At 35.0% G+C, this 26,425-nt stretch overlaps 1 protein-coding gene across 1 annotated transcript in view; it reads right to left on the reverse strand.

Annotated features, from left to right (window-relative positions):
* Positions 1-26,425, reverse strand: part of CFAP47 (cilia and flagella associated protein 47) — a 330,871-nt gene that overhangs the window by 15,651 nt on the left and 288,795 nt on the right. Inside the window, exons 59-62 of the mRNA XM_054695900.1 lie at positions 16,750-16,909; positions 15,251-15,345; positions 13,509-13,661; positions 1,775-1,946 (exon numbers count right to left, since the gene is read on the reverse strand). Of these exons, the coding sequence (XP_054551875.1) occupies positions 1,775-1,946; positions 13,509-13,661; positions 15,251-15,345; positions 16,750-16,909 (580 nt within the window). The remainder of the gene's footprint in view (positions 1-1,774; positions 1,947-13,508; positions 13,662-15,250; positions 15,346-16,749; positions 16,910-26,425) is intronic.

The raw sequence follows: 26,425 nt of genomic DNA on the forward strand, positions 1-26,425 counted from the left end.
AAAATATAGCAATGCTTGAAATTCTAGAAGTCATCCTCTTGTGAGGTAGCAATAGTAGCAATATGAAGACCAATTATTGAAAGAATAATTATTGAAAGAAAAAGTCAAGACCTTTAGGAATAATAGCCCTGTTTTTTTTTTTTTAAAACCACCACTTAGGGCCCTGACTGTTGTTATTATGTACAACACTACTATGTCAAAAGGATGAGTGTGAAAAATTACCTTGCAATTGTTGTGAAATAATGTTACTATTTTCCTTTTACCAAAACATTGTTTTCCTTTTTTTAACATACCAAATAGAGAACTGAATTGAATAGTTATTTCAATTATCTATGTAAATCATGGTTGGGGTACAATTATTTTCTTTTTCTTTTTCATAATTTAGAACTCTTGGTTATCATTTAATTGTGTGCCTAGTAGCAAACCATTCCAAATAGAGAAGAAGGAATGGCAAAAGTGAATGAATATATACATATGAGCACAAAATAGAAATATTACATCAGAATATCACACAACACTCAGAACTTTATGAATCGTGCATACAGGTTGTCCTAAATTAGTTTCTCAGGAACTCACCAAGCTCTAAATCCACAAAATTTCAAGTGAATACAAATTCTCATAGTTTCTGCTCAGATTCACCAAAGATAGCACTTTTCCATTCACTGTTGCTAGTAATTTCCATATCACCAAATTAATATAACACAAAGTTAAATAACAAATATACTAAAAATAAATATAGACAGATATGAAAATGAAAGAAAAGATAGAGAATAATGTCAATATCTATAGTAAACCTTTTGTGGCTTGATTTTATTATTGCTTCCTGACAATGACCCTGGTATCTTTTAGTTATTGGACAACACAGTCAAAGCCACTTTGAATACATGCATGATTATATCAAATACACAGTCATTACAGGTTTTTTTTTTTTCATCCAGCTGTATTTTTGTACTCTGTGTATATTGTGGTCTTGATCAGTCTCTCACATTAAAACATAAAATATATTTCTTTTTTCCTTTTTCTTTTTTCTTTTATATTTTTTTTCTTTTATATATTTTACATCATTTTTCATTTTTGTACAATGTGTGCATTTTCATCTTGGTTAGTCTCCGTAAAATTCCCACCACCCTTGTTTTGATCCTACTCCCTTCTCCCCCGCTGTAGTGTTGTCTCTGGTTTTAAAAAAAAACAACGTAAAACATACTTCAAGTGAGACCTCTCATACATTATCTGCAGGTGCTAAGTATTAGTTATCTAAGAAGTAAATACAAAGACACTGGATTAGTTTTCCCAGAGGACATTCAAAGCTCACTATTTTGAGATTACAATACTAGCCTCTTACAACAGGATATGCAATGTTATGGTTCGGGGTGGTCAAAATGATACCAACTGCAAAACAACATAGGTCAGTTTCACTGTCATCATTGGAACTGGTTCTGAGAAACAGTAGTAGGGAACATCATTTGACAATGCACAGTGCCAAAGTCAGAATTTCTTTTTTCTTTTATTAATTAAATAGATCTCTTTTGTTAATATTATACTCGAATGACCTAGGCAAAGTAGCAATTTATGAGGGTTATCTTAGATGTCTAATTGTTTGAACTACTTTATGGCTAAACATAATCCAACCCAAAATATGTACCTCAACAGCATCAAAGCAGTAGTACAATCCAAAAATGTAGAATGATGGCAAGAACAATCAACATTATTTAGTATAATAATAATTAGTCTAAAAGAGTAATAATGTTTAAAGGGGGAGTGTTAAAAGGTTTACCTTGATGGTTTCCTTGGTGAGAATATCAAATTGAAGACCAATGTTATCTTTCTAGTCTCAATACAGTAAATTTTTTCGAGCACATATAAAGTCACACAAGATTCCATTTTAGACTTCACATCTTCAGAGTCAAATATCATTTCATATTCAAATTCACGTTTTTGTGGATGATCTAGGAAAACAAAAATTAAAATGAATTTCAACTTAAATAAATATGTGTATATTAAATACAATTTTATGCAACACTAATCATGAACAGGTATTTAGAGGGAGGGAGAGGATATATGTTATTTAGCTTTGTGTTAATATCTAGTATACTAACAGGTATATAGTACTATTTAATATAATTTTGTTAAAAGGTAAATAAATGAATATAAAAAATAAATGAAGAAGACAATTTCCACTCTCCTAAATCTTTAAAATTCCGATTTACGAAGCAAAAACCAGACAAATGGAATTAATATTTGCTATAAAAATATGCTATGCTCTATATGATATATATGTTTATCCATATGCTATAGACTTTTAATTTATAAAGATTTGAATTAAATGTAAGCAATATAAAACAGCATCCTAATCTATTAGGGCAAGGTTTTCAGGTTTTGGTGTATTTTGATAAAAGAGATTTCTTCATGTTTTAGTCTTGGGGTACTGAAGAAAATATGATTAACCACATTTTCTTTAAGATTACCAAAGGGAAGTTATAATAGGGTTTTTTTAGGTGCATGTGAAAAATATCTTAAATCCAGGGCTGGCATATAGAAGAAAAGCACAAACATGTATTATATTGAATCTCCTCTTACATATAAGGAGCCCAAATATCAAATCAAGAAGTTTGTTGCACATGTATCATAGAAGAAAGGAACCATGATTTGGCCTAGTCCACAACTGAGCTAATTTCAACTTTTGCTATAAACCCTGAAAATAGTTAGGCTATAATTGGTACAAATCACATTTAGTGATTACTCAGCAAACCTTATTAATAACTGACTGACCTACATCTCCACAGATCTCTTTTTTTTTCTTTTTGCACACATGAGAAGAAATCTCTGACCTCGTGAATAAATGATTTTCATCCTGCTGGCAAAAGCAGCAGTTGTCATTGCTATCAATAACATTTTTGCTGTAGCAAAACCAATGTGTCTACATATAATGTGTCTATTTGTTCTGGGAATGGGATATAAAGATGTTCCAGAGAAGCCATAATCCATACAGAGAAACAACATTTAAAAATTTTAAAGTGTTTAATGGGAGATGAAATTTCTATTGCATTCAAATAACATAATATTTTTTAAAGCAAATACTGTATGTAGTTGAGATCTGCATCTGTTTCTGCTTAATTATTGAAGCCTTTATGGGAATGGTTGTGTCAAAATGAAGATAGGAAATGAGAAGCTAAATTCAGTTTTGGAAGAACAGAACCCCCTGTAGGGATCTGCATTATGGATGTCCTAATTCCAATTATAAGAAGATCCACTGGTATAAAATAGAGATGTGATTATCAGCTAGAGGAAAGGGGATAAAGCAAGTAGGAAGCACATGAGTGTATTTCCCAAACTACATATAATCTGCTTGCCTTTAACTCAAATACATTGATGCAAGCACCTAAAAGAGAGGGATAGAATTAGGTTGGACCAAAACATGATCGACTGCCATTCTGTATTATGTCAGACAGCTAGTCTTTTAGAGTCTCTGTACTTTATTTGAAAACTCACATTACCAAATAAGAAACATGCCTTTTGTTAAGTTCCTAATTTGGTGAGAATCTATACAGTTCTTTGATGTGGACTGGGTTGGTAAGAGTTATATTAGTGTAAAGCCTACAGAAGTTAATTATCATCTGTTGAATAAAATTAATCTCTCATGAATTAAAAGAATAAAGAAAAAAACTATGATTGTTCTCTATATATGCAGAAAATAGATAAAATACAATAGTTGTTAGAAATATTCTCATCAATTAGAAGTAGAAGGGCATTTTCTATACTGATATGGGATCAATCAAATATTTACCATAGGTTTATATTTATATTTTTGAAGAAATATTAAAAGTTTTTCTTTGGAAATAAATAAAACAGTGATTTATGCTATCCCTTCAAATCCTATTATACTGAAGTTCCAGGAAGTACAATACAAAAAATAAAGTTATGAGAATTATAAAGGGAAAAAAATTAATCTCTCATGAAAAATATAGCTCATGGGCCTCCCTGGTGGTGCAAGGGGTTAAGACGCAACCTATAAAGCAGTCCACAGCCCCTCTGGAGCATGAGTTCGATCCCTGGCCAGCAAGGGAGCAACCCACATGGCGCAGTAGACCTCTCCTGACTTGCCTGCTGCTCCCCTCAGCAGTGTGTTTCAGTCAGTCTGCCTACTCAGTTCCCCAGTCTGGTGAATCCTCTCACCCCCCCACACTTCTGGCCTGTACCCCAGCTCGTGTATGCATAAATAAATAAATCATATATATATATATATATATATCTTATACCTTGAGAATTTCTGCATGTTTCTAAAACAAGTATCTAAATAAATAAAAGTAGTATTCCACAGAGCACATTAAACTTTCAAAGTTACAGGTCAAAGTCTTTGGGACTTTTATAACAATTTTTTTCAATATGCGAAGAAAAGTCTGTCCTTTCTTTCTTTTAGCAAAGTTTTAAAAAGACACTTGAATGCATGAAATTAATAGTGAAGATGTATACTTAACTTTGAATTTTAACAAGTATACAAGTATCTATTAACTTCTTTTTTAAATTTTACAATATATAGTGGTTGTCGCAGGATCATCTTAAAATACCTATTTTCAATTACCTTTCGTTCTCTGAAGATTTTCATGAACCTGGAGATTTCGCCTCAATTAAGTTTCTAGCTATTGACAAGTTCACAAATAATTTTGTTTCTGCAGCCAATATCCAAATATACTTTAAAAACATAACATTTTGCTTATATATTCCATTTCTTTAGTCATCAATGAATATTAACTGAGATCTTTCCTTAAAATGACAAATTTCAGCTCTATTCCTCAAGGAGCTTGTGACTGAGAGAAAAGAATGGCAATAAACTGCCAGTGACACAACCGGTTCTAAAATTATGCTGTGCTAACTGCTGCCATGATTTAACTAAGGAGACTGAGAAGACAGATCTTGGGTCCTGATTGTCAAGGATTCCCCCGGAGGAGACAGTACCCCAAACCCAAAAGGGTAAGTAAGAGTGAGCTGGAGGGCCTCCCATCCCGGCCGCTGGTGAGGGTCCCACACGGCGAGCAGACCTCTCCTGCCACCCGCTGCTCCCCTCAGCAGTGTACCTCGTCAGTCTGCCTGCTCTGCTCTTCCCTCTGACTCTGGTGAATTCTCTCAACCTCCCACACTTCTGACTGTACCCAATGCTTGTATAAAAAAATAACTAACTAACTAAATAAATAAATAATCTTTAAAAAAAAAAAAAAGAGTGAGCTGGATATAGAGACGGAGAAATCAAAATTGTCTTCTCTGTATCAGAGCAGCATGTGAGAATTTTCTGTGGTGGAAACAAGCCTGACCCACTTTTGAAAGAACTTAAAGGGGGTTGAGTAAAGGGAGTGGGGACACTCTCTCATGAGATAATAAAGTAGGCAAGAGCACACAGGGTATGGTGAAGATTTAGCATATGTAAGAAAAATGGGAGACAACTGAATGGTTTTTAAGTATGGAAGTGATGTGCTCTTTTAGTGGCAAATTGAGCAAAAGGGGTTCAGAAGAGTAGTCAGTGGAGCTTCTGCAGTAGTTTAAGCTAGGTGGTGGGAGATGAAGATCAAGAAATGTGCTAGCTAGAAGGAATTATGCTCAGTGAAGTAAGTCAGAAGGAAAAAGAAAAATAACACATGGTTTCACTTATAGGAGGAATATAGGGGAACCCAATAAGACATCAGGGTAAAAAATAATATCAATACAAAACACAACACAACAAAACAAAAACAGACAATTATAAACCAGAGACATCCTGCAGGGGAGGAGGAGGGAGAGGGATCAGAGGGAGGGAAGGAGGAGCACAGAGGACTGTAGTGATGGTGCACAGGTGCACTGGTGAAGGAAATTCTCTGGGGACTACATGGGGGAGGGGAGGGAAGCAAACACTGTTTAAAAATGAACAATGATACAAAAAATATAGAAAGAAAAAGAAAATTAAAAAAAAAAAAAGAAATGCCCTAGGTAAAGCAGAAGCTATGAGTGTAGTCGTGACTGGTAACTAGAATCATTGCGCATATGACATGAGTACTGTATCCCTACCCTTATAGATACACAAAATATTTAACAAAACAGGTTTTGGAGAATCTCAGAGTATGAGATATGTGTGTGTGTGTACATACATATACATACACACATATACATACACATAGCAGGTCCTCAAAAATGGTAATTTCACTGAATGTCACCTGGGATTGTTTTATTCTCATTAACATTATAATGAATTATTGCTCAATGAAACAAGGTTATTTGAAGATCTGGGTTTGTTATATGCCATTTCACTTAAAGTCAGTTTCCAAGAACCTATTGACAACATTAAGTGAACACTTACTGTATATAAAATCAATGTTAGAAAATAATAATGGTAATAAAAAACAGTAATAATCATTTGTGAATGTTAGCAAAGTCATTATATTGAATAAAAAGGGTATGTCTCCCATATAGATATTGCCCCTGTATAATTATCATTTAACCTAATGCCTCTACCATAGTGCCAATAAATCAAGGGGCTATGCTGGCCAGAAGCTCTTGTTACTTGGATGAATTTTCTCAGGACAAAGACTGAATTTAATCAATGTGGAAGATGTGGATTATTTTTAAAAAGAGAACATGGGATTAAATGTGATTAATAATCATAATTACAATGTTATTTTCATGTTTTATAACACATTTACAAAATATATTTTATTTTATATTTTTAAAGATTTATTTATTTATACAAGCACTGGGTACAGTCAGAAGCGCGGGAGGGTGAGAGAATTCACCAGAGTCAGAGCAGAGAGCAGAGCAGGCAGATGGACGAAATACACTGTTGAGGGGAGCAGCGGGCGGCAGGAGAGGTCTGCATGCCATGTGGGACTCACCCGGTGGCCGGGGATCGAACCGGCGCTGCAGAAGCTGAGGGCAGCTTCGCAACCCAGCGCTCAACCGCTGCACCACCGGAAAGACCCCAAAATCTATTTTAAATGAATTATTATGCTATATACATTTTGATCTTTAAGCAACACATTTTCATAGCAACCCCACCAAAAAGTCTCAATTATGGAGAGATGAAAATTAAAGTATAACAAACATTATTATTCTTTCCCTAAATTTCTGGAAGTTCCTCTTTAATAATAATAATAATAATAATAATAATAATAATAATAATAATAATGCTCTGGAAGAACATAATAATTGTATAAAGAATGGAGAGCTGAAGACAAATTTGAAATAGAATGAAGACAAGGTATTCCAAGAAAACAGAGGATGCTGGAAAATACCTAAAGCTATTTTCCTTGAAAAGATAATTAAGACTGTGCCAGCTGTGCACTCTTAATATTTTTATAAAATGGCTTATCCTTTTGAAGGTGTATTTCATTTACATACATTTACTTCACTTTCATAAGGTCATTTAATAGACCAAACATTTTGATTAACTTAAAATAACTGCATTTTCCTCTGATATGACTGCAAGTACAATATATTAACCACAAAATGAATATTAAATAAAGGAAGCAGCCCTACATATGATGCTCTCCATAAATGATTTATGTTAAACAAGCTACCAGAAATGAAATGTAAAGGGAATTCCTATAACATCAATAATTCATTTAAACTTTTAGCAATTAGCAACCAATTTCAGACTCATCCAAGATTTTGACATCATAATTTTATACGTTTTTAAAAGTACTATTTTAAGTTCTAGAATATACTATTTTTATTTTTGAGAAAACCCACTGTCCTGTGGCAGAAGGCTCAATTAGCATCATCATCCATGTGCGGGACAGAACCGAACCTGTGCCATGGAGAGTGGTCTAGGGCAGAGCGCTGGCTCACTCCAGCATGCAGATCAGATCAGAGGAAGAGGAGTTAACAACAGAGATGGAGAAGGAACAGCCAATGAGACAACAAATTAGTAAGAATAACATGAAAAACAAGAGCAGGAAGTCCAACTACATCAAATAGCAAGAGTTTCTTATGTGATGAGTAAACTTAGAATATAAATCTGACCACTGGATGAGCCACATTGAATAAGGCTGAAGGTCTTCTCAGGACGGTCTCATTAGTGTAGCTCGGGCAGAAGCCAGAGTGGAGCAAGTTGAGCAGAGAGAACAAATGAACAGGAACAGAGGAATGGATCAAGACTGGAGGCCAATGTGGGGTCGTGGGAGTACAGAGACTGGTTTCTCAGGAGCTATTTGTGATTATAGACCAACCTCGACATGGGAGTTTACATACAACATGCGAACAACATGTAGCAAGAAGACTGGCCTAGGATGAAATGAGGCCAGGGTGACACATAACTTAGCAAATCAAATGCAAAAAAGGCAACAAGTTCCTTAAAGAACAATGGCTTTGAGCTGCAGAATACCTGGGGAATAAAGGAAGAACTATGAATCTGATGGTGCAGAAATGTTAAAATCAGAAATGTCCCAAATGTCCCACAGAAAATGTCCCAAAGAGACAGTCCCTGAACTTACCCCAGAGAGACACAAAGACTGCATGGACCAAGACTTATTTAAGAAAAATAAATACAATTATAGGCTAATTTCTGCCCAAAGGGAAGAATTTGTAATCTCACTAAAATGCAATTTCACTCGTTGCAAAACACAATATAAAAATCCAAGTATAACAATATCTCAGTAGGGCAATACCAATTGATTTAAATAGTGCAGGTCATACATCTAACATACTGGATAAATGTTCTTTAAATTCATTGACAAGTCTGTGTCTTGTTAATTTTCACATCTCTGGGGCTCAGCATAATATCTGGCAGCAAAAATGCTCCACAGATTGTTGGTGAATGAAAAAGATATGAAAGTGATCAATCAATCCTGTTTTACTCAATGGTGTGTGTTTGAAGGGTAGAAAGGACACAGAGGTCCTGGCATTTTCATTTATACTGCTTGAAAGGGTTATCAAACTCTTGGGAAAAGGAGAAGATGAAAACAAAGGAAGGATGATGTGAAGGGAGTAGTAGGGATTCTTATGTCCTACTTATGTTCCCATAGAGGAGCCTATTCATTCACAGAAGGGGAAAGAATAGGAGAGAAAAAAAAAATCTTAGCATCATTCTGCCTCCTCCATCATAACTTGTCAGTGGAGAAAAAGCATCATATCTAAGCAGCGAACTTGGGTGAAGGAAAAAGGACATGAGCAGACGAACACACTTTCTTTCCCAACGTCTTGTACCCAGTACACACATTCTTCTCTTTCTTCATGTGTAGGTTGTTTGTTCTTATAAAGAATACACACCTGACTTGTTTGGGGTAAATACACCCCATGTCAGTGGACTATACATATTAATAAGCCCAGAGGGGTCCATAATACCAAATCATTTTCCAGTTGGTCTTTATAAATAATACCAGGTAACATTTTCATCCCTGTATAGTCTCATTTCTACATCTACTTCTGAAGACTATAAACTTGGGTGAGAGAATACTGGGTGCAATTAATAATAGTGCTTGAAACCCCATCACGGGCCAAGTTACAGAGTAAAGTACTTTAATTTCCACTGGAAGGGTGTTAAGAGACACGAGGAACTAAAACTGGCATAAAAACCATGACTAATGTACTGAGTAAACTATAATTAAATTACTAATATGGGGGGAAATAGCTGCTTTGCCTTTGCATACACTAAAGTCTAAAACAGTGTTCAGACCATGTGGTCAGACAAGGCTCTTTATAAAGACTGATGTGGGATGGCAAGGGCAAGTGGAGACAGTCACAGAGGGCGAAGGAAGTTGGTTACACCCTTGGAATAAGGGCAGGAAAAGGAATCAAGTTATTATCAGATGCCTGTAAGAACCCCAGAAAAGTGAAAGGTCGATTGATTTATCAAATATTTAGATATCATTGAGGAAAACATTAAAGTTGAGAAGGAACTGAAAAAAATCTACTTTTGCACAGTAGGACCTGCTTTAGAAGAATTCACCAATTAAAGTGCCTTTATACAAAATATTGATGAGCTTCTTGAGTTTGGTGGTACTGAAAGAGAAAAAGTTATTTGGGAGGGCATGGTGAGACAAGCCTGCAAATCTTCCATATGCTTACGTTCAATAGTTAAGTATTATTTTTTCATCATGAAAAGCAATGAAGCAGTGAAATATGAGCAACATCCAAAGGTGTATTTTTCAAGAGCTATTTGAGAGATTGTTTTCCTAATATGACTTTCAACCCCCCAAAATGATGGTGACACCTTCCTTATAGACCCGACTTATATAGAAGGAAGCACATTTTTTACAGGTAATAGGATTTAATCAATTTCTATTACCAGATTTTTAACTTATTTAGCTTACAACCTGACAAGTACAACTTAAGAAACAAAGTAGCAAGAGCATCCTAAAATGGTTACTATATACAAGAATTTCTTTACCTTGCTTTATACTTAATGTCATAAAATCAACATTTGTTTTTAACAGGATAGATTTCAGATAGAATCAAGGTTTGAATAAGCAATTACTAAAATTTAGTTAAGCATAGTAGGATGACACACAAAATAATATCATTTTAGAAAGAGACTAGATATTCTCTGGGGGCAAGGTTACTAAGTTGTCTGCTTATTAAAATTATGTTCCATTATAAAAAGTACTTACATATATTTGTCACTGGAAATTGACAGTTCTGTTATACATTTGAACTCTAAGGCTAATTTATACTAATATTTTTATCACTGATCTGCATAAACTATCAGAATACCCTTTCAGTACTGGTTACTGGTTGAAGAGAAGAAAGTGAACAGGGTTTCATTTCCTTAAATATTATATTTCCTACATCTTTCAAATGCTACTACATGATCAATAAAGCAAAATTGGTATCAAACTTGTAATAATGCTTTTGGGATAAATGGAAATGGTTTACATCAGTCTAATTTCATTATTAATGGATAGTTTTTTTCTTAATGCTTTGCATTTATTTTAAATTGAGATACTATTTGGATACTCCCATCAAGTATTGCCATCTCAATGGATATTTTTTTTTTAAACAAACAGTAAGTTTCCAAGTCTTGAAACAGAAAATTCCCTTATCATAGAAATGTAATTCAATTTTTACAAATTTAAGTGGTCTGTGATTCACTAGGCATTTTTTACAATTACAAAACTAAAATTCAATGAAAGGGAAAAAAGAAACAATAAATGAACATGATTAAAAACTAAACATTTTATTGTGCAATCTAATAATAGTATTACTTTCCTCTTATCTCACATGGCTTATACCATCAATAACTATCTAGTAAATAAAAAAAAACTAATTAATGTAAAGTAAATAATTTAAAGATAGAGTCAGGTCTGTATTTATATACCGCCCCTTCCATGGCTGTGTTGTATCTTCTCTTAATTAGATTTCCTTACTTGTAAAACAACAATGCACTGATACTATTAACTTCATAGGGTTTCTTTGATGAAAAATACTCTTAAAATGAACACAAAATAGAAAAAAACTTAGGATAGTCATTGTGAGACATACACAGATTAATAAATAAGTCGGCAATGATAACAATAAGATTCTAATCTGGGTTTGGAGAGGGTAGAAGGCACAGGAGTAACAACAACTATGGCAGACAGGGGGAACAGGAACGTGGGAAAAGGGAGGTGGTACTCAGGCCATGGCTGGAGGGGCTGTACAGAGCACCAGCTAGTTATATTTGGATTCTCATTGCATTAGGGGACTTGACATGCTGACTAGATACTGACTGGGACTCCATCCTAAAGAGTGGGGACACCAGCCTGATGGAGAGGGATAAGGGAGGAGCTGTTTCCAGACCCCTTAAAAATTTGATGTATAAAAGGTTCTTAAGAAGTACTTTTGGGGGCCTTCCTGGTGGCACAGGGTTCAGTCTCAGCGCTATCAAGCTATTGCCTGCCACTGTGGCATGAGTTCAATCCCCAGACAGGGAGCTGACCTACATGTTGCAGCAGACCTCTCCTGTCTTGCCTGCTGCTCCTCTCAGCAGTGTACTTCAGTCAATCTGCCTGTTATGCTTCCCACTCTGTCTCTGGTGAATCCTTTCACTCCCTGCACCTCTGGCCTACACCCCAGTTCTTGTATGCATAAATAAATCTTTTTTTTTTTAAGTACTTTTGGGTGGATTGATGGTAGACTTTATTAGTTCACAGTGAATGAAATATGACAGAGACTTCTAATTATTTCCCCAATATTTATTTTCTCCCTTCATTTAGTAATAGAATGGCCCCAATTTTTTTTCTGTATCTATCAACAGCATTTTCCAGCCTCAGTTGTAGCCGGGTCTAGAATGTAAGGAGAAATGATATGTGCATCCTCAGGTCATGCTCTCCAATTGAGATAAGACTGTACAGTCAATCATGAGGATGGTGACCACTCCAGGATAGTGAAACAAGAAAAGGAAAGGAATAGGTCCCTGGATAACACCAAGGGACAGAGGTACTACATGGCTCGATCTCCTATGATTTCCAGTTCTATTGTGAAGGAGAAGTCAGCCTGTCTTGTTTCACATTGTTATTTGGTCTCATTTAAAGTAGCTGGTTTATTTTCTAACATGTTTCCACCACTCAAGCGTGATTGGAAACATGTGACGATAATACATAAAACTGGTTTCATGAATTGTTTAAAATATTTTTTACTAAATAAAAATTGCCACTAATATAAAAAAATAAAAACTATTTTACTGTATCTCTTGTATACTCTTTCTATATGCTTGTATACTTTCTATCAGTCTCCAGCTATAGATCATTTAATTATCACTGAAAAAATAGGAAAGATACAGAGATAGTAATACTAAGATCAAAGTGAAAAAGCTGTAGACAGATATGGATAAAAAAACTAGGGGAAATATTTTATTTCTGCAAGGAATTTCATACTTAAATTTGTGGTCAATTTACTTTTAAAATAATACGTGGATATAGATTTCCCCAATTGCTTTTAATAAAGTACTATATTGCTATAGGAACTTCCCCTTCAATGTGAAATAGGAACATTCTACTTTAGTACAACTGGAAGACAGTTCAAAAATAATGTTTGCATCATTGAGTCGTGATTTTGCCAGACCACCATATTAACTTTGTGAAAAGTCTGATTTAAGGCCTTAAATATCAGAAGGCTTCTTATATAAAAATTGGGCTTTAGATCTAATTCATGTCATTTTTGATTCTTTAAATAAGACATATTTTATTCAATTTTTAAAATATTTTATTCTAAATTGAAAGTTGCAAGACATGGCTTCAATGATATTCCTTAAATCAGAGAGTGTATATGAAGATACTAAAGTAAAAGGAAAGTGGAAATTATAGTTAATAGTTTTTTTCTTCTCACCATTGACAAAATAATTATCTATTTTTATAAATTTCTTAATCATCATAATAATTGACATTCTGGAAGTTACTATGTAAAGAGAACAAACATAATATTCATTGAGTATTACTTTGATGACATACTGTAAATAAAAAATAAATGGCCATGGATTTTCATGTAACTGAGCAATCAACATCCTGTAATTTAAGGAATCTGCATTTTTACTTACGATCATATTTTAATGTCTATGATTGTAGTTCGCTTACCAATAAGATCTTCATAATGATCATTTGAATTTCTTTTTGGAAGCACTATAAAATCTGATGGATTGAATATAGGACAGTCTCCCCAAAAATCACCAGTTAGTGTGACTCGCACTTCCTCTTCTATTCGCTTCTTGGCTTGACATGTTATGGTATCTGCAGGATAGAAATATTTTTAATTTGATGATTTGATTATATGCTATTCTTGAGATATAAGGTAATGAATGATATCATGAAAAATAAAAGTCCCTTTGGCATACTTTGACTTGTCATTGAATATGGCATTAGGGCACACACACATACACACACACAAAGACACTCATGCAACATCTATAAAGACATTTTGGAAGCAAATATGAATATTAACTAATATACAAAAATAAAATAAAGAGATAAATGTACAAGATATATATTAGATTATAGAAGATCATTTTAGGATGTAGAAATTTAACTCAGAAACTAACCTTAGTTATATCAATAAATCAAGTGGTGGTTGTGAAGATGTGAATTTTTTCAGCTATCTGTATGTTCATTGTGGTAAATACCAAACTATTTTTATGATAATACAATAAAGCATCTTCAATTATTAAAAAAAATAAGTTTTACAACATTTATTTTTGTAACTACACTTAAAATATTTCCTATTATATCATTCATTTACATCTTATGATTCACATTTAAATTTTAAGTGAAATACTTTATTTTCATTTATGAATTCATATATATATTCAATTCTAATATTTCCTTATATCCTATTGCAAGAGAAGTTGTCAGTGATATTGTAAAAGACAAAATGTTGTTGCTATATATAACTATTAATTATAGACAAGAGTATTGATGCATTCCTTTAGCATTACCTCTATAAATTTATAAGTCCATGTATAGTGTTTATATAAATATTATTTCTCTAAAATAGAGTATAATTTATATGTACATAGGACATAAATAAAAAAAAACTGGGATAAAAAGGGAGTCATGACATTAAAAAAGTATACTATGTTTTTGTGGTATCAATAATGATATATATAAATCTAAGTGGCAAAATTGGATAATGTCCACAAATTTAACTGTTTTCACAATGTATACCACATTTAGAGTATAAAATATTTCAAATAAATTTATTCTTAATTCTAAAATTTACAGGTTAATATTAAACATTTTGGACTTAGAATCGTATACAAAATGTACAATAAGGGTACAAAGGTATGATGCAAATTATGAGGGTTGAAATGGCTAAGGAAAACATATAGCTTTTCTGGCTATAATTAGCTTTACTCTTAAAGCATTAAATTGGAAATAAGTGTGTGATCAAAGTTACAATTAGCATCATGTCACTGGTGTTGTCCTGTTAGTCCTTAGGAAATGAGTGAGTGCCCTGGCAAATAAATCACCATGGATTCACATTCTATTATTTTTATACTGAGACAAGGAGTGAGATCCTTTTTCAATTACCTGCCCCAATGGACAATAGAATATAAAAGTGCACAAAGAGAAATGGTGGCTCACAGAACAAGAGAAGTACCCTGGGTTTGAGACACATTCCATAAAAAAGAAATACTAAAACATCAATGGTGATAAAGTTAAGCCAGGAAAACAATATTACCTCTAAAGTGTTCTTACAAGTGAAGAATGGACTTAGGGCAAGTAAACAGTGTGTGTTTATAAAATCATATCCATGTTTTTCTCAAGACATTTGTACATAAAAACAATTACTAGAACAGGTTTTAGACTCGCAATGGACCTACGTTGTGGAGTTTTAGCATGCGGTGCCTGTGGAAGTCCAAGAACGGGAAACATCCAGTATATTGCTCGAATTTCTGCGCTGTTCACTCCCATTATTCTAATTAGAAATCAAATTATTAAGCATGAACAAAAGACATAAATACTATCAAAATAAGCACAAAATAATATGTTCTTCACTAATCTAGTGTAATTTTAGGAAATTTCGCAAATTTAGACGATGGCAAAGTGGAAGTAAGCATGACATAAAAAACATTTTCTGCAAATGCTGTAATGTTTATAAATATTATCACAAAGAATATGTAATAACACTATCATGAGATATAAGCTAAAAATGAAGAACTTCCACCCCCTTCTTTTAACACTTGGTTTGGTATTTATTGATGTGACTAAACAATGATTAATCAGAGGTAATACCTTTCCCATGGGTCACAACTCAAGTAAATATATGAAGCACAAAACACTGAAAAATGCCATTAAGGACAGAACTTCAGAATGGGGGGATTTACTTTCAGAGGATATCAGTTAGAAGAAAGAGCATTTTTCAGAAAACCGTCATATGCCATCAGGAAGACAGCAATACTAGAAAATGATTCAGTCATTGTTGAAAATGGGCTTTACTTGTTAAAACAAAACAGGCACACAGCAGACAGACCAGCTTCAAGGTCATGTGACCTATGCCATAGCACAAAAACCCGCACTCAGTGTCCTTGCTTGTTTAATATACTACTGTAACTATCTTGGCATTCTTAATTTTTGAACAAGGACCCTCTTATTTTCATTTTATATTGGGGCCCACAGATCATGCAGGCAGTCTTGACTACAGGAGTGATGAAAAGCATGGCCCAGTGGACAATAATGGGGCCCCTAAAAGAATGTTTTAAATGTGGCAAAGAAATTGGTACTTGTGGGGCAAGAATTTCTTTTTAATTATGATTTCTAGACCAACTTATTTAATTAAATGATAAAAGCAGAGAACACATTTAAATTTTGCATGATGATTGGAGTTTGATTAAATGTCAGCAAAGGAAAGAGGGGTATAAGGAAGCTGTATTCTATCAATGGCACATTATTCCATAGTGAAAGGTGTGTTTTATCAAGAAGCCATATTCATTGGGCACAGCGCTATCACTTGGTGAGTGTCAAAATTGCCTTCTATATTTTGCCCAGACAAGCTGATCCAGGTTGTTCTCTAGATATAGATTATTTAGAGTCTTAATAGTTTCTGTTTTCCCAGTCCAAAAGGAGTCCCTTTGCACGTCTCTGACTCTGATATATTGATATATTCTAGATTAATTTGCTCATCACTCCAACTCCACATAGCAGTGACATATACTGTACTCATACAACAAATATATATTTCCTGTTTTGAACATGTAAGTTACAACACTTTCGAGAATATGAAATCATGAATTTTACATTGCATAACATATAAAAGGAACTAATCCCATCAGAGCCAGTCAAAATGAAATCATTTTCTTTCATTATCCTTTTTTAATGTTACCTTTTCATCTGGGAGCTCAACTCATCAAAATTATCAATAGGCCAGTCTCTTCCATTTGCCCTCACCATTTCAACAATAACTATTGTTTTGTGTAATTTCATAATGTGGGGGACAAATAACACGGGAATATCTACATTCCCCTTAGGAGGCAATAAGAGTCCTGTTAAAAAAAAACACAAAAATAATGTTTAATGTGGTAAATATTTTCAGAATATAACTTTTTAAATTGAGGCAACACTGGTTTATAACACTATAAATTTTAGGGTGCAGCTTCACACCTTGACAAGTGTATCTACATAGACCACCACACCCACCACCAATGGTCTAGTTACCATCACCACCATCCAACGGAGGTCTTTATTGTTTTCTCCCACCCTCACCGCTCTGGAAACCACCATTCAGAATCTAATTTTTTTTTTTAAAGATTTATTTTTATTTATTTATTTTATTTATTTATACATGCACTGGGTACAGTCAGAAGGGCGGGAGGGTGAGAGAATTCACCAGAGATAGAGCGGGGAGCAGAGCAGGCAGAAGGACCGAAGTACACTGCTGAGGGGAGCAGCGGGTGGCAGGAGAGGTCTGCGCGCCATGTGGGACCCTCCTCCTGTGGCCGGGGAGCAGCTGGGGATAGAACTGGCGCTGTAGAGGCTGCGGGCAGCTTCACAACCCAGCGCTCAACCGCTGCGCCACCACGGAGGCCCCAGAATCTAATTTTAACAGCAGAAAGTAACCTTCTAATTCCTTTACTAATAATCAACTTTTCAAAATCACTTCTGAACAAAAAACACATTTTGTTAAATTATAAGTACACTTCACTAATTTTCCTCAAATGTCATCATTCCTATTAAAAATCATTTTATTTTGAGAAAAGAAGGTTCTAAACAGGCTGGAAAGGCTGAGATAATGTTCAAAGTGATGGCTTGGGTATCCCAAAGTGATAAAGGAACAACAAAAAACCTATGAATCTTTCCAAGTCTTATAACATTTTGCCAAAAAAAAAGTATAGCAATTTTTGATATTAATTTCTAGTATAGTTTTTTCCTAGACCATAACAGGTCCATACTTCTGCTTGGAGCCCCCAAATTGCTTGCAGCAAACTGTTCATTTAGTTAACTGATCCATGAGGGAAGCTGAGGCTTATTTGTAATAGAAAGGGGCATCTGCTCCAGGTTGTAAAACCCGGTAGGCAGAAAAATGGACAGTATTTTCGTGTGTTCTAATGAATTCAAATTTTTCAACCTTCACTTTGCAGAAGCACCAAATGGCGTGTGCTGATGCCCAACTTTAGAGATTCAGATTTACTATTTCTGGGCTGGTGCCCAAATGTTGCATGTTTAAATAACATTTCATGTATGGGATCCAGAAACAGATGGTCGTGAGACCAAGTTTTCCGGGGAAAAAAAAAGTTAAAACTCCTTTGGGACAAGTGTGGAGAGGGTGAAAGCCTGGTGAGCATCATGTCATTTGCAACAGTAAGGGTTTCTAAGTGATGGGTGTCTTCCTTTATCTTGAAGGGTTTAGTACAATTTTCACTAAGAAAATAAGGGATTATTAACATTGTTTTAAAAAAAATTCTTTGTTACATGATAAAACTGGACTAAATTATTAAGACTATCAAGAAAGGAAATACAAATGACCCCTCTGCAAAACATCCCAAGCCAAAATTCTTACATATTTTCAAGTTTTAAACGCTATTTCTTCAGAAAATGAAAATGTTGTAAGGTCAAATACCATAGCTAAAAATAATTAATTATCACTATGAACTAATATTTACTGATGTCACAGTGTGCTAAGATTTTTTTTTTTAATTCTTAGCTCATTTTATTTTCAGAAAATAACCATAAATTATTACTATGTTTCTCATTTTAGATGGAGAAATTGAAACAACTTAGCTAAATAACTTGCACAAAGTCCCAGTGAGAGATTGTGCTGTTTATTAAGATATCCAAACAACAACTGCTATTCTCAACTTTGTCTTTGTGAGCTCTGTATTTTTTAAAGATTTTCTTTTATTTATTTATGCATATAAGACCTGGCGAGTAGGCCAGAGGTGTGTGTGTGAGCTGGTAAGAGGATTCACCAGAGACAGAGCGGGGAGTAGAACAGGCTGACTGACTGAAATACACTGCTGATGGGAGCAGCAGGCAAGACAAGAGAGGTCTGCTGTGCCATATTGGTTAGCTCCCTGGCTGGAGATCGAAGTCATGCCTTAGTGGCTGGCAACAGATCAACAGTGCTGAGACTTTAACCCCTGTGCCACCAAGGAGGACCCCTGAGCTCTGTATTTTTAATCAATCTTCAAACAAATAAAAGCAGGAGCTGAAATAGCATAGGATACATTGTGCAAAAATAAAAAAAAAGATGTAAAAATATTTAAAATAAAATAAGAATAAGAGCATAATGAACTCCTCTTGTTCCAAAAAAAATAAATAAAAAAAAAAAGAATTGAAACATGACAGACTCAGCACGAACTGAGTCAAACCATATTATCCCCAAGGAAATAAAGTTTACAAACGATCATTTACTCTTATAAAATCATATTATCACTAAAAATAAATTATATTAGGACTAAAAGAAAACCTAGATGCATTTGGACGGCATGAGGAGTCAGGACTGAAATACAAAGTGATAATCTATTGCTTACACCATACTTTACTATAATGTTGGAATTGAAAATATGGAAAGATAATGCCATTTATCTAAAAATCCAGTATTCTGCTTGTGGCTGAAACTTTTTACCAGTCTATGTTTAGAACTGCAGTTCCCTATTGAATGCACCATTTCTTTAATTATTATTATATACATGAATAGTAAGAATCACCATGATGCTATTAAATTCCAAGAAATCACTGAAATTTAACAATGAAAAGAACTCTGAGAATTCAACAGCTTCATTTTGTGTTTCACAAATGGGTTTTATTTCCTGTGGTATTTACTGCCATTGTCCTTTGCAATATTGTGAGTAGATGGGAAAGCAGTCCATATATTTCTGTCTTCTAAAGAATCTACCTAAGGTTTCTTCTAATATTTATATGCTTTCATTTTTATATTTATTTCATACATGTAATTTATCCATACAGATAAAATATGTCCAATCTTATTTTCTAGATGGAAATAGTTATCCATAACCCATTTATTTAAAAGTTCACTCATCTGAAATTTTATCCATGGCATTTTGATATGTATTTTGGTATTTTCCTGGATTTTCTAGATTCCCTTGATCTTTTTCTTCATATGCAAAGATCACACTTTAAATTGCAGACATTTTATTTTCTAGTAGGACTAAGTGCCTCCTCTTCTATCTCATTTTTAGAAAGAACTTTTCTCAATTTGGAATGAACAGTTAGTTCCAGGAAATTAATGGAGTGGGGAAAACAGTACTTTTAACAGGATTACCTTACACATAAACATTAATTTTGCAATTTTTTTATATCCGTCCATGACCTATCCAAGAGCAGGGATATGGCCTTTATTTTTTTCCTTTTTGTGCATTCTACTGGGTGCTTCTAGGTTCCTGAAGTAGATTTTCAGCCAGTCTCAATTTTCAATATCTTCATATGTGTATAGTAGCAAACTGGGAGAAACTGTTATCAGTTATTTCTGTCTTCTGACTGGGAAATCCAGCTAGAGTGATGGTTACCATAATCATAAAATTTAATAATCTAATGAAACATATTCTAAACTCAAAACAATCTCTGCTCTGAACTTCTCTTTGTTTTACTCCATATCCCTATAGTAACTACACACAATACAGATCTCTTTATTTTTTTTCTATAATAGCTATCATTCTTGAAATGCAAAAGCCTAACAAGTATCTGGAGTAAACATGCATATTTACTTTTACATAATTTGTTTTATATCTTAATATATTTTACGAGTGAGCTATATATTTATAAAATTCTTGAACGGTGATATTATTTCATGTCTAATATCTGAGAAATACTAGAGAATGACTTTCACTTCATTATTGTATTGCTTTTAATATCTGCTATGACAGATATTTTATTCAAATTTTATTCAGTGTACTTTAGAACTTTTATTTAGACTGATCTTTTGATTAAAGGTGTTGGAAATGCTTATGCACTAACCTTCTATATGAAATATAGACATTTTATAATGCTTTAATGATAATGAGTTTCCTGCCTTGCTAGAATAAAATCTCAAGAGTAAGTAAAGTGAGCATAAATCTTCATTTTAGCAAGAAAAGTATTTCATCCTGGGAGATTAATGAAAATATTGATTTTAATGTAAACATTTCATTGCTGGCTCAAAATGAATGAAAAATTCACTATCAGAGCCACTTCCAGAGCCTCCTAACCTGAGACACAGTGGAGAGAGTTTTTGTCACTGAAGCACCAAGCACATGCTGAATAGGTACTAACTGCAGTGAGATAAGGGTTTTGAGCTTTAAATGAGAGCTTGGAATAAAATATCTTTAAGGTCCTTCAAGCCTTATTAATCTATAGTAACATTTTCCTTATGAACAGAAAATATAACCAAGATTAAAAAAAAACTGTCAGGGCCAAATACTGTTATCATTTCCCTCATATGTGGAAGATAAAAGAAATGAACAAATAAAACACAAACTCTTAGGTACAGAGAGCAGAATGGCGGTTACTAGAGGGGTAGGGGGCAGAAAGGTGGGTGAAAGGGGTATAGGGGATAAACTGTATGCTAAAGAATGGGAACTAGACTTTTGGTGGTGATCACAATACAGAGAATACAGAGGCTGAATTATAATGCTGTATACCTGAAACTTCTATATTGTTATAAACCAATGTTCCATTAATAAAAAATACTAGTAACAAAATCTCAGGGAACTAAATAATTTCTTGAAAATTATCTAATTTTAATTAAAATTACTCACAGAGAACTTTAGGATAAAATATTGTTTACTAATACTATCACTACAATTAATACATGGTATGGATCAATTACCATGTCTTTCTTGGCCTCTGCACTCTACTAAGTACTCTATGTGTGTGTATATGTAAAATCTCACATCCCCTGCAGGAATATTCTACAATATAGTATAAAACATGGGCTCAAGAATTTTAATCCATGTCCCGTTATTCACTAGTTCTGGTAAACTGGGGAAGTTATTTAAACTTCTAAGTGAAATTTTCCTTATGTGGAGAAGGTAATACACATATACATACCAAGGCTTTGGTGTGGCAAATACACTATTCCAGTTCTATCAAGATATTCCCATTTCATACAGTCTTTATTGATCCTACACTATTATTTGACCTATTCATTCAGAAAATACTATGTACTATGCATTGTAATGAGCACTAGGGATAAAATAGTGAAGAAAAGAAATCTCCTGTTTTACTAGGTCATTTACTCTAGAACACAGTGGGGATTGAGGATAGAAGTAAAACAATAAAATGTATTATTTGTAAGGCATTATTAGGTAAAACAATAAATGGTTAAAGAGTGATATGGGAGCCTCCCTGGTGGCACAGCAGGTTGAGCACGGCGCTGTGAAGCTGCCTCCAGCCTCTGCAGCACAGGTTCAATTCCCAGCCGGCCATGGAGAAACCCACATGGCGTGGCAGACCTCTCCTGTCTTGCCCGCTGCTCCCCTCAGCAGTGTCTTTGGTCCATCTGCCTGTTCTGCTCCCTGCTCTGTCTCTTGTGAATCCTCTCACCCTCTTGTGCCTCTGGTCTGTATCCCAGTTCTTGTACAAATAAATAAATCTTTAAAAAAATAATAATAAAAAATAAAGAGTGATATGGGTATTACTTTAGGATGGTCCAGCATGAACTTTCCATTAAGGTGTAATTTGATCAAAGTCCAAAGGAAGTAACAAACATCTGCAAGAGGACTGAGATAGCAGGGGAATTTGCAAATCTGGATTCAAGGAGAGGTCGAGGTTAGGGCTATCAATTTAGAAGTTGTTGGAATCTCTCGAAAGACTGAATGACCTCATCAATTTAGAATTTTTTGGAATCTCATGTGAGATTGAATGATCTACTAGTAATGAGAAGAGGAGAGAAGACAGAGTCTTGGGCATTGAGGAAGTCAGGAGGACAGTAACAGGTAAATAATGAGGAGGGCTTCTTAGAGAGACAGAAGAATCACAGAGAATTGAGTCCTAAACGCCAACTGTTTCCAAAACAGTGAGAGACCAACTATGTCAAGGAGAGTTCATGGGGTAAGCAAGATCAGGACTGCATGAAAAGATCAGATCTGGGAATGCTATTTTACTGAACTTTTAAAAAGCCACATTAGTAGAATTATGGGGGGGGGAAGTTGGATAACTTGGGTTCAAAAGATAACGGTGCAAGTAGCAAAGACAGTAAGTATAGAAAACCTTTCAAGATTTTAGCTATAAAGAGGGATCAGAGAAATAGGATGGTAGCTGTCAGGGATAAAGGGTAAAGAGAGGCAAGCCTTTTTTTAAAGACTTATTTATGCATACAAGAGCTGGGGTATAGGCTAGAGATGCGGGGGGTGAGAGGATTCACCAGAGACAGAGTGGGGAGCAGAACAGGCAGATCTACTGAAATACACTGCTGAGGGGAGCAGCGGGCAAGTCAGGAGAGGTCTGCTGCACCATGTGGGTTGCTCCCTGGCCACCCGGGGATTGACCTTGTGCTGCAGTGGCTGCCGATAGCTTCATAGGTGTGTCTTAACCCCTTGCACCACCAGGAAGGCCCGAGGCAAGCATTTTTTAACATCAAGGGCTAGTCCTGCGTGTGTATGTTGATAGGAATAATTCAGTAAGAATCATCACAGAGTAGAAGAGAGGTGAGCTCTTGGAGAACTCCATGAAGTTGAGTAGTGGTGGCATTCAGTAAACAAGTAGAGTACTGGTCATAAGAGGCCAGAGAGTTTTTCTGATGTGATGGGAGGGAAGGTAAAGAACATGAATAAAAAATAAAATTAGGCTGGTCAATGTAAGGGGAGAAACAGACAATTATATGGTGAATTGACTTTAAATTCTGAATGAAATATGAAGGAAGAAAATCAGATGGGAGAAGGGGAGAAATTGCTGGATGTCAGGAGTACACATCAGTTTTCATACACTCCAGCAAATTTTCCTAAAGGAAAACCACGCACTATGAAAAGTTCATCACTTACAATTCACTTACTTCTCTATTTCCCTTTGTCTCAACCCATTTGGATATCCATCAACCAACCTAACTGTTGTAAGGTCTGACAGTTTATAACTCCTAAGCAGATAGTAGTCCTCTGACAGACTATTTACCTGTTTTGCTGAAGGTAAGAACATCGGATAATATGATAGACAAGTGGCACTGTGACTTGGGTTCCATTTTACAAATCCAGGCCTTATGAATTATTTTGTTAAGTTCAATTTCTGTTCTCTTCATAGAAATATTCTATTCGTATAAGCAGGTCTAAATTTCAAATTATAGAGGTTATTGAGAAGGGCAGGCACCCAGACATCTTTGCAAACCAAGAGCTGGAACTTTGTGTTTTGCAGTAAAATGAGCTTCACTGACTAGCTAGGAAATCAACCTGCTCTATGCTATAAATTGTAATTAAAAATCTATGTGATTGGAGCCTGAGGTCATTTTTGTGGAAAATTGGCCATGTGAGATAAAAGGAAAGAAAAGGTTGTCAAGAATGTGAACTCATGCCTCACTGCTTGCATAATTTAATAAACATTCATGACAATTATTTGAGACCTAGGCATGCTTTATGTCAGACGGCAGCACACATGAGTAGCTGTCACTAAACACTGAGTTCTCAGACATTTTCCAATTCATAAATAGCAACATTAAATTACAAAACATTATTATTGCAAGTAAAAATTTTATTATTGATTGTAAAGCTACATGAAATATGGTAATTAAAATCAACAGGAGACAGCAATTGTCTCATAAGAATGTTTCTTTTCTAAATAAATGCTATTGCTAGGATTATGCTTATTTAGCTCTAATTACTAGCAATCATATAAATGTTGCATATTGCATATCTTTTAAAAATGTATTACATAAGGGCCTCCCTGGTGGCGCAAGGGGTTAAGACGCAACCTATGAAGCTGTCCGCAGCCTCTGCAGCAAGAGTTCGATCCCTGGTCAGGGAGATACCCACATGGTGAGAAAGACCTCTCCTGACTCGCCTGCTGCTCCCCTCAGCAGTGTATTTCAGTTGATCTGCCTGTTCTGTTCCCCACTCTGTCTCTGGTGAATCCTCTCACCCCCCCACACCTCTGGCCTGTATCCCAGCTCTTGTATGCATAAATAAATAAATCTTTAAAATATATATATTACATATATCAAACATACTGATATCTTTAATCTTCTGACTATTATCTCATATGATATAATCCTTATCCAATACAAAGTATTTGAGACAAACATAAACATGCAGTTGTAAGAAATGAGAGATTCCATGTTCCCTTTACCCTGTTATCTCCAATGGTAACATCTTACAAAACTGTAAAACAGGGGCCTCCTGCTGGCCTAGGGGTTAAGACTCAGCACTATTACCGCTGCAGCCCGAGTTTGATCCCCGGCCAGGGAGCTGATCCACATGGCGCAGCAGACCTCTCCTGTCTCCCCCGCTGCTCCCCTCAGCAGTGTATTTCAGTCCATCTGCCTGTTCTACCCTGTCTCTCATGAATCCTCTCAACCCCTGTCCCTCTGGCCTGCTCCCCAGTTCCTGTATGTACAAATAAATAAAAATAAATTAAAAAAACTGTAAAACAATATAAAACCCAATATATTTATATTGATATAGTCAAAATAGAGAAAAGTTTCATCACCCCAAGGATCCCTGTGGTTGATCCTTAATAGACCTTCCTCTTTCTCCCCCATCCCAATCCTGAATCATTATAACCACTAATAGGTTCTCCATTTCTATAATTTTGTAACATCAAGAATGTTGTAGAAATGGAGTTATACAATATATAAACTTCTGCAGTTGACTTAACTCAGCATAATTCCCTGGACAATCAAGCACAATCAAGTTGTGCTTATGACACTTCACTTCTATTTTGCTGAGTAGTACTCTATGTTATGGTTGTACCATGCACTGACAGTCATCTAGGCTGTTTTTAGATTTGGATTTATTATAAATAACTCTCCTATAGACATTTGTGTTCAGGTTTTTGTGTAGCCATAAATGTTCATTTTGTGGGATAAATTCCAATGGATTCCACTATTGGGAGGTAGGGAAGTTACATTTACTTTTATAAATACAACCAGTTTTCCAAATGGCTATACCCTTTACATTCCCACCAGCAATGTATGAGTGATAGTTTCTCTCCATCTTTGTCAACATATGATGTTACTATTTTTTATTTACCATTCTAAGAGATTGGTAGTGAAACCTCATTGTATTTTCATTTCCCTAAATATTTTTTTGCATACAAGAGCTGGGGTACAGGCCTGAGATACAGGGGGTAAGAGGATTCACCAGTGACAGAGTGGGGAACAAAACAGGCAGATCGACCAAAGCACACTGCTGAGGGGAGCAGCGGGCGAGACAGGAGAGGTCTGCTGAGCCATCTGGGTTGTTCCCTGGGCGGCCGGGGATCAAAGTCATACTGCAGAGGCTGTGAATTACTTCATAGTGCGGAGCTTAACCCCTTGCGCCACCAGGGAGGCCCTCATTTCCCTAAATATTACTGGTACTGAACACCTTCTCATGTGCTCATTAGCATCAGTATGTTCTTTTTGAGGGTAAAACTGTTCA

The sequence above is a fragment of the Talpa occidentalis genome, unplaced genomic scaffold (genome assembly GCF_014898055.3).
Source record: "Talpa occidentalis isolate TD23 unplaced genomic scaffold, MPIMG_talOcc4v2.1 talOcc4.15, whole genome shotgun sequence".
Taxonomy (NCBI): Eukaryota; Metazoa; Chordata; class Mammalia; order Eulipotyphla; family Talpidae; genus Talpa; species Talpa occidentalis.